The following is a 13350-nucleotide window of genomic DNA, read 5'->3' as shown; positions in this document are numbered from 1 at the left end:
CCGGTACCGTACCCTTACCGGTTAAGGTTAACGGTTAGTTACGTACGTTAGTTACTTACGTTACGTACGTAGTATATATATATAATAATAGTAGTGGTGGTGAGAGAGAGAGAGAGAGAGAGAGAGAGAGGAATGTATGCGAATCGAATTTATTCCAATGCCACTCGCACACGTGAAGCAAATAAATGCGAAAACGTGTGTGAATTAAAGCATAAGAAATACTCATCTCTTCTTCATAATTCGCATTCTTCATAATTCATTTCTTACGAGTATTAGATTTTCGAGTTTTAACTTTGGAATCAATGTCAATGTATATATTGCACTACAAAATCAACAAATGTAAATTTATATACTTAGCGATACATAAAGAAAAACAATACAAAATATATAAAAAATATATAAAAAAATAATAATAATATAAAAATAATATATAAAAAAAGTTTTCATAAAAATAACAAAAAAATTTGTTTATTTAGAGATATTATATATGGTTTAATTATGCTTCTCATCTCGTCAAATTGTAGTTACACATCAAGAGAACTTGAAATATGAAAATATTTACAAGCACAGGTACAAGTGCTTATAATAAAAACGAAAAGTCTCTAATCCAGTTTAACAAAACATGTTTTTACAAATACTCAAACAATCTCTTTTATTAAACTCAATCAGTTTTACAGGCGATCCAATAAAAACATGTTATTGATTAAACACGAATTAGTTTTTTGTCCTCTTTTTTTTAATAATTATATCTTTTATCGAAAATTTAGAAAATAAAATTGTTAGTGCGAGTTATTCTCGATGAAATGAATGCACATCGTTTGCTGCACACGTTTAATGTCTTTTGTCATAAAGACGAGCGTATTATCGCGAAAGCTGTATTATTATTCTTTATAAAACAAACGATATAAAGAAAGGCAAATGAGAATGTTTTATTCTTTATACTGCATGACGAATTTGAAGACAGAATTCTAAGGAGATACAAACGAGCATATACAATGAGGCAGAGTGCATAACTGTGTTCTATAAGTTCTATAAGTTCTATAAATATATTCTGCCGAAATGTCGAAGAGCGTATTACGCTTAAGAAATGAGCTGAGTTTGCTCGCTCGGCGCCAGTTCACTACTTGTGCCAGTTATAACGCACTTGGATTTTGGTATCTTGTAAGTAGTACATCCAGCAGTCGCGCGCTTGTAGCTGATTCAGAGTTGTACTCTTGTGGGAGATGTCTGCGAGCGCTGGTTTCCTGTCCAAAATTCGCATATATAAGTTTCGTGGAGAGTGGAACACATTTCATGCGCTTCTTTATGACGCACAGCATAAATGATTACAACGCGAACATATTAAAAAGATAGACTTCTTTAATGTGATAAAAATTTTGCGCATCTTTTACACATAAAAATAAGATTAGCATATCTTCATTTTTAAATAATAAATGTTTTTAATCCTCTGTACAATCTAGAGGACGGAGTTTGGTTCTCCCTCCTAAAATATTTTGTAAAAAACCTATTTGATCCCATATTTTTTGAAAATCTAAAACAATAGAAATCAGATTGCAGACGGAAGAAATATGATTGTAGATAAAAGTTAATAATCTTAAATATCGTTCTATGAAACAAAAGACTTGTCGTTGCACTTAGACTACTAAAACTTTCTATCTCACTTTTGCAAAATTTCAAATATATATATTATTTTATTTTACGTACAACGAATGTACACTTTTTATCCACAAAAAACAGATTATCTAGAATGAGAGAAATGTTCACAATATTTTATTTCTTCTTCGTTTTTTTTTAAATTAAATACACTAACATCAGAATTATAAATAAAAGTGCAACATAAATATAAATTTTACGTATAACAGGAATTATAAGATTATATTGAGAAACATATTATACATCAAAAGTTATGTTCACCAAATCGTTATTCTCTTTCTAGCATCAGCACACATACGCGTGACATCCAACGAAGATGCGCAGCGGCATGTAAACGATACCTATAATGATTTGATGGAAGAACTGCCCATTTTCGAGCCGACAGCAGCGAATGTCAGTGCATTTGTGGGACAAACCGCATATCTACCGTGCCGCGTGCGAAATTTGGGTGACAAAGTAGTAAGATTTTTATTTTATAATTTTACTATCACATTTTATTGTAAACACCAGACAAAAAAGATTCTTTCATAATTTAATTAAGTTTTACATAATAATATATTTCATTCAATGCTCACGATATTATGTATGATCATTCATATGATTGTTTGCTTATAATTTATAATATTACGCTGAAATTATATTTGTACCTTTAAAGATCATATGTTCAACTATGTTTATGCGGATATAATATAAACATGAAGCTATTTGAAATGCGAATTTCGTTTATCATGTTACTCAGAATATATGAAGCAAGACAATTAACTCTTTGTGAATTGATAACCCCATTGGCCATTTATTCATTGGAAATTATCCCCTTTTATTTTATGAATTACTGGTTCGATTTTTTTTTAAACTTGGCTTATGGAGTAATATAAGTATTTGTTAATGCTTTATCGAATCTGAGGTAAAAATTAAAAAATTCAAAATAGTTCTAATATTTCGAACGAAAATTCGAAGAAAGAAAAATCTGATTATCATAAAATTTATAGTTTTAGGAACTTTTTAATTATGAAGTATTATTAAGTTCCAGTTTCATTTTAGTTGAAGTTCATCAATGCCACGCAAATAGTTAATCTAAAGTGGCTTTTAAACTCTGATTACGAACTCCGTGATACTAGATCCAATATTGAAGGTTATTACCTTTTCGAAATTTGATACTTTTAGGGTACCGAGTTTTACGATAATCAAATTAAAAAAAATTTTTTAAGACTATTTCTTTTAATTTGAAATTTATAATTCTAAGATATAGAATTGAATTCATTAACCTCGAAATCCTTTCGAAAGACCTTTCATAACTTTGTTAGAAAGCTCCGGTCCTCGAAGGAAGGGATTAACAAAGGTTGTATGTATCATTATTAATTGCAAACAAGCCACTGACTAGCTCGACGGCAATTAATCTGAAAATTTACCGGAGACAGCTTCGATTCAAACAGGTTGTTTCCAGCACCCTTATCTGCATAAGAGAGCCTACGTAATTAATACAGCGGCATGACAAATTGTCGCTTCCGTAGTTCCGTAATAGGGGGCCGCCAATAAATATCGCGGTCGCGATTAGAGCGCGTTCCATACACGTGAATATAGAACGTGAGGGTGGGTGTCGTAGCGCGTAGGAAATGGCGTGTCTGTGACGATATATCATGAAGAGTCATGGGGACACAGACGTCAGTATGCTTCCTTCAAAGGCGAAATCTCTCCGATGCGTATCTCGCGGCGTTGACTAAGCGCACAGCATAGATTTAATGAAGACGTATGATCATCTTAGTATAACTTTTCTTTAGCAACCGATCTCACTCTTCAGTTCCCACAACATTCCAGCCATAGTCTAAGTTTTTAGTGCTTTATGTGAATTTAGTGAACGCGGTTGATCCGAATTTATTAGATTTTATGGATACGAAGTGATGGGAACCATGAAGAATGACGCAGATATATTTCTCAATTATTTCTGGCATGAAACAAGGTAAAAAAAAAAAGATTTTCATCTATAATCGAAGTAAACGGCAAGCGGAGAAAATGCAAATTTGCAGCGTGAGAAGAATGTATATAGAAAAGGAGAGATTCCTAAAGCATTTACATCAAAGTACGAACGCTTTATAACTTACCTACCTAAATTCTTCGCTCCGCGGAACACGCGCAAATAGAATCTTTCGAAAGTTCTTGGGTCCGTTGCGAGAAAGCTTGGCAATCTGAAGTACGGGGAACACGGTTTCGCAGTAACAAGGGATGCAAAAGGAAAGATCGATCGAAGCGTGCAAATTTGTGGACGACTCAGCTGCGATTCGCATAGGTGGTGAATCATTTGATGATCACATTCAATGTCCGTCAATCGGTTCGTTCACAAAATACCCTTTAGATTGAAGGGCACTTGGTACCAATCGAGAATCATTCCTAGAAAGCGAATGTCATACGGTTCGCTATGCATTTTTCTCTACAAACGCAATTTTTCGGCACACCCAATTTTTACGATCCACTTTTTTGCATTTCCGAATTTCCTCCTTTGCTTTAGACAAATTTCTTTCTGCTTCTACACAGGCTTTATTGTTATCGAGCGAACTGCAGTAAACGTATGCAACTGGTGGATGGATGCGATTTTTGTAACGGCGCTTTTTCATTCGGAGTAGAAATGTCTAGAATTGATGAGTGTAATTGTTCGATGATTGATGCTTTTAAGATGTTTGATAATATTGATATTAAAAAAATAATCTGCGCGATCTTTTCTCTTTATTGAACACACAAAAGCTCTGTCAATTTAAAAAACTTGCTACAGAAATGTATTGTGTTCTGACATCAGTTAAAAGAGTTAGCCTTCTTAATTTATTTCATTTATCAGTAATTATAATATTTAAATATTCCGTTTCTATTTAGTTTTTTTTGTACACATATATAATACGTATATATATTAAATATATAATGCATATATTACGTGTCATACTTTCATTATAATTAATTAAACATTTTTAAATTAAATTATCAAGCTATGCTATATTCTAATTATGCACGCATAAAATTATGATAAAATATTATGTTTTTTATACTACATTGCTATATTATCATTAATCATTTTGCTTTTAAAGACCATAAGGTTATAAATACCATAATAAATTGAAGTTTTTAATAAAAAAAAATTAGTTTATTATTCCTTTTTCACGTGTGGAACAAAAACTACATCCACTTTGATGAAAAAAAAAATTTTATTCTATACCGTTGTCATCCAACTGTAAAAATTTAAACTGAAGATTGATGGTATATCAAACGTGGTTCAATGTGCAATATTTCGAAAACGTACTTGTATCTAACAGATATTTTATAGATTTTATTGGAAATGGACGAATATATAGATTTCTTTAATAGCTGGGATATAGAATCGCTCGACGTGCATTTTCTCGGGGCACGGCCGGATGCATTTTTAGTTCACGTTCACCAGATTTATCCAATCTTTTCCACATTTTTCTTCCTTCCACTTATCTGTTTTCCTTTTTCCCTACGATCCACCTTTAATTAAATATCGATCTACGTGCGGCGATAGTCAGAGGAAACGCGTTGATTACGACAAGTTTTCTCGAGTTAAGTCGGAAAATCAAATGGAGTTTAAGAAGAAAATAATTGCGAAAGATTAGTCGCATTTATTTTAGTAAAACTCGAATGGCTTCTTAAACGGAAAAAGGATTTTAATGAAATTTGTAACGGCTCTTCACTACGGTCAGATTATCAGTTAACATTCTTGAGAAACTTATGAAACTGATTGCTTGAACGTCATTATTTTTCGAATCTCGTTAGTTAAACTATTAGCATTTAAAAATGAGCATTTTGGAAAAAATGTGAAAAGATATATGTCAATTGCTACTTAGATGATGGTATTTTATCTCTAATTGTTCTTAAATTGTGTATGTAAGTTGTGTGTGTCGGTAAATTTATCTTTAAATAATTATTTTATTCTAAAAAATAAATATAATTAAATAACTATATCTCAGATATGTCGTAGCGCGTGTAAATTTTATCGTTAAATATTTCAAATACCTTATTTATTTTACTATATTATTTATTTTACTATAGTTTGCGTTATTGTGAAATACTATATTATAGGTATAATGATATTCGTACCAATTTATTTATCGGCTGCAAATTCCTAGAATTCCTAGAAACATAATTATCAAATAATGTTTGAGAAGAATATCTTAAGGCAATTATATAGCCACCTGTATTATCGATTAAATCACAATAATTGCTTTTTTTCTTCTTTTACAGATTCGAAAAAATAAATCAGATAAAATAAAAATAATTTTTGTATAATTATTTTTTTCCTTTTTTACAGATTTAAATATCCTCTTTCAGGATTAAAGTACACGTATAATTAATACATGTTTGTGAGGGGGAGTTTATGCCGAGAACGATCAAAAATTTCAAAATTGAAATTTTAAGAAAAATTTTGTGTCGTTCTTGGCATAAACGTATTAATGCGTATATTTTAATCCTGAAAAAGGATTTTTAAATCTGTAAAAAAGGAAAAAAATAATTATACAAAAATTACGATTTATTTTTTCAAATCTGATTCTCGTCGATCAATATTTAAAGTGCACTTGACGCTAAATGCTTCGAAATTTTTTTGACCAATTGGAAGAAAGAATTTTACTAACTAATCAAAAAATGCTTCAAAGTATTCGTAGCATCAAGTGGACTATAGCGAGATCGAAGTTAAAAGGAAAATTACAGTATTAAGGAAGAATAAAACAATGATGAAATTTGTTTTCTCAGGAATTTTTACTCTATACTGTAACAATATTCATACCAATTTATTCATCGGCTACTAATTCCTATAGAATAAAGCATAATTATCCAAATAATACTTAAAAATGGATAGTTTTAAATTGCAACAAAATGCATAGGTTAGTAGTCAATTCTACATAAAAAGTCAAACATATATTTTCTTTTTGCAAGAAGAGCATTTGATTTCCATCAAAATATCAATTTACGATTCCTTCAGGTGGAAATGTTAGAAGAATCAAGATGTCGAATGTAAGTTAAGTTAGCAGTGATCATAGTTGCGCAAAGTATTTCAATAAAACACAATTTGCAAATTATGTCTTTATAAGAAAGTTATTTTAATCATCATATTGTTTTACGATACAATGCAACGCATTATCTATTTTGCACTTTATAATAGAATCATCTAATTTAAGATGTTTCCATATCTAATTGTCTACTCCTTCTCGAGTTGCCATTATATCACAGAGTCGCGATATATTACTGAATACGAAGTAGTGACTATGCCAAGGAAAATATTGGAGAAACTGTTTAGAAAAAATCAATGAACAGAGAAAGAGAGAAGAGGAAGAGCGAAACATGTAATTTTTCACTAAAGTAAACATTATTGTATTGATTGAATTTTTCAGTTAAGGGTCATGAAGTTTCATTTCCGCTTATTTGATTTGTATTATTTAACGTTTAAATCAAGATTAACATTATTTATTTTAAATCTTGACTAGCAAATAAAGTTTACCTATTCAAATTAGTACGTACAAAATTTGAAAATATATTTCTTGACATGCTCTATATGATTATTACAACATTGAATAAACACACAATTATTGTAATAAATATAGAAGTGAATAAATTAAATTAATAGTTTAGTAAAAAAATATTAGTAATAACTAAAAGATAAAATTATAAAAAAAGAGAGCAATTGGCGATGACCTTGATATTGATTTATATTGTTAAGATTATGATCGTGTATTACCTCCAATAGATTTTCACCGGCGCTTGTCCTTCATTAAAAAATTATTATTAATAATCAATTTTGATAATTATTTTCCCACTTTGCATAGAAAGTCGATGACTCTAAAGAGGGGGGAGGAAAAGGAAAGAGATAGATCAAATATGGGCGACTTCCAACGCGAAATGTTATGTTTCTATATGTATGTATGGTGGATCTAATTTCGCTTGGAGATTCGTCCGCCTCTAGTCGGATTATCCCATCCGTCAATGTTCTTGATCATCGATTTTCGAAATAATAGATACTTCGAAAATGATATTAAGAAAAGTAATGATTCAAGAAAAGTAAAATTGCTGTTTAAACGTTATGTTGTTATATATTATATTTATTTCTGAATTGTATTTTAAAAAGTTTATAATTCCATTATATAGGTATACGAAAAATTTTATAGGTTCATACTAAGAACTTTAACATGATACATTTAAAAATAAATGAAGAAACACATAAAAATATAAAAGATTTTATTTCATTACCACCTTTATATATTTAATACGTTTATATATTTAATACATTTTAATGGCTCATTAATTTCATCGTAACTTATCGTAAGGTATTAAAGTTAAAGGTATTAAAGTTAAAGATTTATATTTAATTTTATCTCTTTTACTTCTAAATCAAAAATAAGAATGAATATTGAATACTATTATTTGTAAACTGATCATAAATTTATATCACAAAGTAAAAATAAGCGCATTTGCAAGTAAAGACAATGCATACTAAGACATTTAATAATTATCATAAGATATTATCCGCTAAAAAATTCATTCTTTTCGAAAACGTTTAATTTTAAAAAAGATAAGTTAATAAAAAAAAAGAGAGGTTAATAAAAAAAAACAAGACGATCATATGTTATAATAAGTAATGTATATCTCTAATTGATTACGGATTGAATAAATAAGATTATCTTTTGAAAGTATATCTTCTTAATAAAAATGTGTTTCTTATCATTAACTATATTATAACCTATTTATACATATCAACTTTTGAACAAATACAAATATAATATACAAATATGATATTCAAAGCACGTTTCAATTACATCCTATTGTATTCCTATTTCATAATTTAGTTTTCTGCGAATCATACCTTTTACTTATTCTAGCGAAGATGAGTTATGGAAGCTACGATTCGCGATTCTTCTACGCGGGGAGAATCCAAGGAACGTTGAGATAAAATAATGCAACGTAAAGTGCTGCCCAAATGCAATAAACGTTTTCTTTGTGCCACCGCCATGCTAGGCCCTATTCCCTATTTCCTATTATATTTCTTATTAAGAGTCAGAACGATCATTGCGAAGGATAAATCTACTTTCTTGCTACTAAAGTTCCGTTTTCCGATAATATGACTTTAAGCGAGAAAATATGCTTTTCAAAACGTGATCACAAGGAACGGATTTAATGTAATCGAAAGATCTTTTCTTAACAAAATAAAAAAATAAACTTGAATGCATAATAAATCACATTTTATATAATAACGCGCGTGTTTGCTAGTTTCAACTTGTTTTTAATATATTTTTACTTATTCTGCAATATTACAGTCTTTTTACTGTTTTTTACTTTTGATGAGCGTATATTTAATTATTAGATATATGAAACTGTATGATAATTAATACGATTGGAAGATATTCTGTGTAAATTGAAACTGATTAAGTAATTAATTATATTTGAATTTTCTATTTTTTGCGTTTTGTCTTAATTGATATACAATTTGTTAATCATATATTAAAAAGTTAAAATCATATATTAAACATATATTACAAGTTGGGTTGATTTATTAATCTTTTCAAACATTAGTTTTTAAGAAGACACCTTTTTATGCTTCTACTACTTACTTTATAACTTGTAATATTTTCACCACGTTTTTTTTATGACAAATCGAACACTAATGAAAAAGATTTAAAAGTTAAAGTTCAAGAAATTTATATTTTTTTATAATAGTCACTTTTATTATCCAATGTTTAATGCGCATATGATCGTCTTAACTTTAAATGTTTTGAACATTACCTGTCACCAAAAATTGTCTGAATTAATGGTTCCAATGTTAATGTCCATTATCAATATAAAATCAGGCACATCAAAGTCTCCTAGTATAGAATTTCCTAAAAATATTTCGTAACTGGTCTACTTTCTTGACAGTCCAAAACATTCGTGAATACATATAATAGAAGGGTCAGAAGGGATTCTTCAGTATTTATGCTGTTCATAAAGTTCAACGAGCTTATCTTTTATGCATTTCAATATTATATTGTTCAATACTTTATGTTCAATACTTATGTCATATTTGAATACTTATGTCATATATAAGAAAAAAAATATATAACACTGAGAATTTTATTAAAGCTATGAACGTCTTGCTAATTCGACCATCGAAGCATATGGAAATATATTTATTGCAATAATCAGCAATTAATAAGAGTATGTCACTTTTTAAGAAGACGTGTATAAATAATTATATTAGACAATGCAACATTTTCGTTAAAATCTATTGCTATTATTTTCGTGATGCGATGTGAAATTTTCCGTAAAATTATGATTTGTTAACTTCGCACCCACGTCAAACGTTGCGCAGCATGATAGATCGAGATGAAAAAACGCGGACTGCTCCTGCGAGATCGATTTTCTAGGTGTAAGGCTCGAAATCCTCGGGGCAGCATTTCCACAGCATAAATTGGACAAGCGCGAATTCCGGACGTGCATTATTCATGGATTGCGAGATAAGGGAACGCGATCGGTTTGAAAAACCGGGTGCGACGTGTGTATATCTGTGAATATAAGAGAAAAAGGTAAAGTGGCTGACACATCCGATGGTCATCTCATTCTATTCTGATTAAGTTATATATATCTTTTGAGTGGTACTGCTGTCGAGATAGATCATTTTTGACACTGTGTGTGAAAAGAGAGAATAATGGACGTCTCATAAAAAATTAACTTTTTATGCAACTTATCGGAGTATTTAATAATTTCTAGAGTATTTATAAGCTAGTCCAACTATTTAAAATAAAGAGGTTATAGATAAAATTTCATAATGCTTTCTTTTAAAGATTTCTGTATAATGTCAAAGTTTAAATGGTATGATTCAGTGATATCAAACTAAACAAATCATTTGCATTGGTACCAATTACGAATAATTGGCGAATAACGATTACTGTATAGTGTGGAAATTTATGGAAAGGATGTTAGATATATCTGAGCATTATCGATTGTAAATTAGTGCAATGCGTATGAATGTCATTATGCAGAAGTGCAATAAATTTACATTTGCACGAGATATCGTTTATCGTTTCCCCTGAGATTATTACGAAATAAAATTGAAAATGTTTCGGCGCTTTCATAAAACATTACGTGCTTGAATAATTGCTCATATTCCCTCGGAACTGTATCAACAGAGGCTGCTGCACGTGCTTGATGTATGGCTTGATGTATGTTTACGGTTTATGTACCGCGGATATATGAAGGTTTTTTTCATAGTACAACGAGACGATATTAGTAACATTCGCGTATTAACATAACGTGAAGTCACGATGAGCGAAAATATATGATACAAATATATGAAATATCGCTGATGTAAATGCAACAGAAAATAGTTGCATCAAATCGCCGCGTTCAACGAGTGTAAAAGCGATGTAATAATGATTAATAGTTAAACTGTTAATATTTATGTATGGATAAATGTAATTGTTAAAATAACAAAATCCTTGGTAGGAGGGTACATTTTAATTTTTAGTCTATATTCGATTACGTTACGATATACATTTCTAAATTATTTCATACTTAGATAATAATTATATTTACATTTTATCATAATAATAATTAATACTAATACTTTTGAACATCTTACTGATGATATCTGCCGCGGAGAGATAAAAAACAGATAAAAAAAAGTGTAACAATTGTACAACAACATGTTCATTATACCGCGCTGCACCTGAATAGCTAATTCTTAAATACTCTTAAAAAATTCAGCGGGGATTTTAATTACGAGCAGTCTTTCAAGCGTTCCAAAGAGAAAGAGCTTTTTTCATTAAGATTACAGTAGACTGCCAGGGTGTTTTCTAAACAAATGTTCCCTTTTCCATTGTGTCGCTCTGGCGAAGAAAAGAAAAAGGAGAGAAACAAGAAAGGGTGAAAAACGCAGAAGAGAGAAAGTGAAGCAAGTGTAGGGTAGCATGGATGGAATGTTGCCAGCTATTTCAAAGGTGAGAGATCACTTTGCGTTTTGAAAAAACTTTTTGCCTTTCAAGTGCTGCTACATATGCGAAATGTACATGAAGTAGAAAAACGCGAGGATGGATCGGAAGGACACATACGAGTTTGTGTGGAAATGTAACTACGAATTTTGCTACTCGAAACGAGCGAAGACTCTGGTACAATGCATCTGCAGCTTAAATTACAACATACAAGTCGACCGCGAAATTATGCTATTGAATTAGCGATTGATTATACAATTCGATAATTTCCATAATTACATGAACAAAGGAATCATCGCCTTTAGCCTCGTTGACAATATATGCCGTATACGTATTTGTATATGGCAACCGATTGACTCCGCTTTCGAGTACATCCTTAATAATAATTTATTCTACAACACATTCTACACGCTTGTATTATTTAGTGCAAAAAAAGGAAGCAACTTGTTTTATATATTTTGGAACGCTAAGTTCATTTGCTACCAGAAAAATTTTATAAAATTGGATTTTTAAAATCTAGCACGCAATTTTAAGATAGAACATGCCATTTTTAAGATATAGTAGTACGTTAATGTTCAAAGTATAGTAATTCTTTCTAAATATTCTAAATAATTTAGGTGCGAAAGTGATGAGCAAGATAAAGTTGTGACTAGGATTTGATGATTATTGAAAAACATTGAGACAAAAACATGCTGACCACTCTTGTTAGATTTTAATATTTGAAATTAATTCATATACAAATAAAGATTCTGATTTGTTTTTTAATTTCAATCATTTCAGTTGCACAAAAACATGTAAATTAATGTAATTTTTATTTTATTTTTTCTATCAAAATAATATCTCCATTCCTGAAGGTATATTTTCTAAAGTGTTTTTACGAAATACAATTTTATATTAAAAAAAATAAAAAAAATAATTACAAAAATATATGAATAAATTAAACGAGATAAATAGCTTTTGTGTTTAAACTTGTTTATTTATTAATCATGGTTATGAATATTAATTTTAAATTAATTCATAATCGATCATTCATTATTAAAATAATTATTATTAAAATAATCAATTATTATTAAATATTTATTTGATAGCTTATATTTTATAAAGTTTTAATGAACAATATTGCTTCAGTTCAATTACAAGAATAAAAAGTTAGTAAAGTTTATTATAAGAATAAATAAATTTAATTTTTTAAAATAAATGTTAAACTTTTAGTATTTTAATTTGTGAAAGATCCGTTATGAGTTTCTTCATGGAACTTACATGAGGTATTCCCTTTTGTCGTTTTTAACATTATAGCACAGCAATGATATGCGTAAATTATTATCCCCATATCTCCACTTCACATGAAGTGTTACATATTGCCCCCAAGGATGTACAATAGCTAGGTTGTCCCTCTCACCACAGCTGCAAACGATAGGGAAAGCACTGCTCGCAAACTACGCCAGTAACAACTCCTCGGTAGTCGGCCGAAGTCGACTAGTGGAAATGCAGCGTGGAAGTTCCTTTCCGTTTGCCAATGTCGGACGGCTATGTCGTCACCGTTTACGAAACTTTTATCGCGAAATGTGAAACTGTCCGATTACTCAGAAACGGCGTTTCTGAAAAGAAGTTCTCGTCTTTTAGAAAAGGTCTATGTCAGCAACCTGACCGCATATATATATATATATATATATATATATATATATATATATATATATAGTAGTAGACACAACAACACANAGTAGTATAGTAGTAGTATTACGTA

At 29.9% G+C, this 13350-nt stretch overlaps 1 protein-coding gene across 1 annotated transcript in view; it reads left to right on the top strand.

The window, feature by feature from the left end:
• Nucleotides 1–13350, top strand: part of LOC105618514 — a 126085-nt gene that overhangs the window by 36939 nt on the left and 75796 nt on the right. Inside the window, 1 exon segment of the mRNA XM_012200046.1 lies at nucleotides 1937–2112. Coding sequence (XP_012055436.1) covers nucleotides 1937–2112 — 176 coding nt within the window.

The sequence above is a fragment of the Atta cephalotes genome (genome assembly GCF_000143395.1).
Source record: "Atta cephalotes unplaced genomic scaffold scaffold00017, whole genome shotgun sequence".
Taxonomy (NCBI): domain Eukaryota; kingdom Metazoa; phylum Arthropoda; class Insecta; order Hymenoptera; family Formicidae; genus Atta; species Atta cephalotes.
Note: the sequence above shows the minus strand (reverse complement) of the source record. Positions and strands in the feature narration are given on the sequence as shown.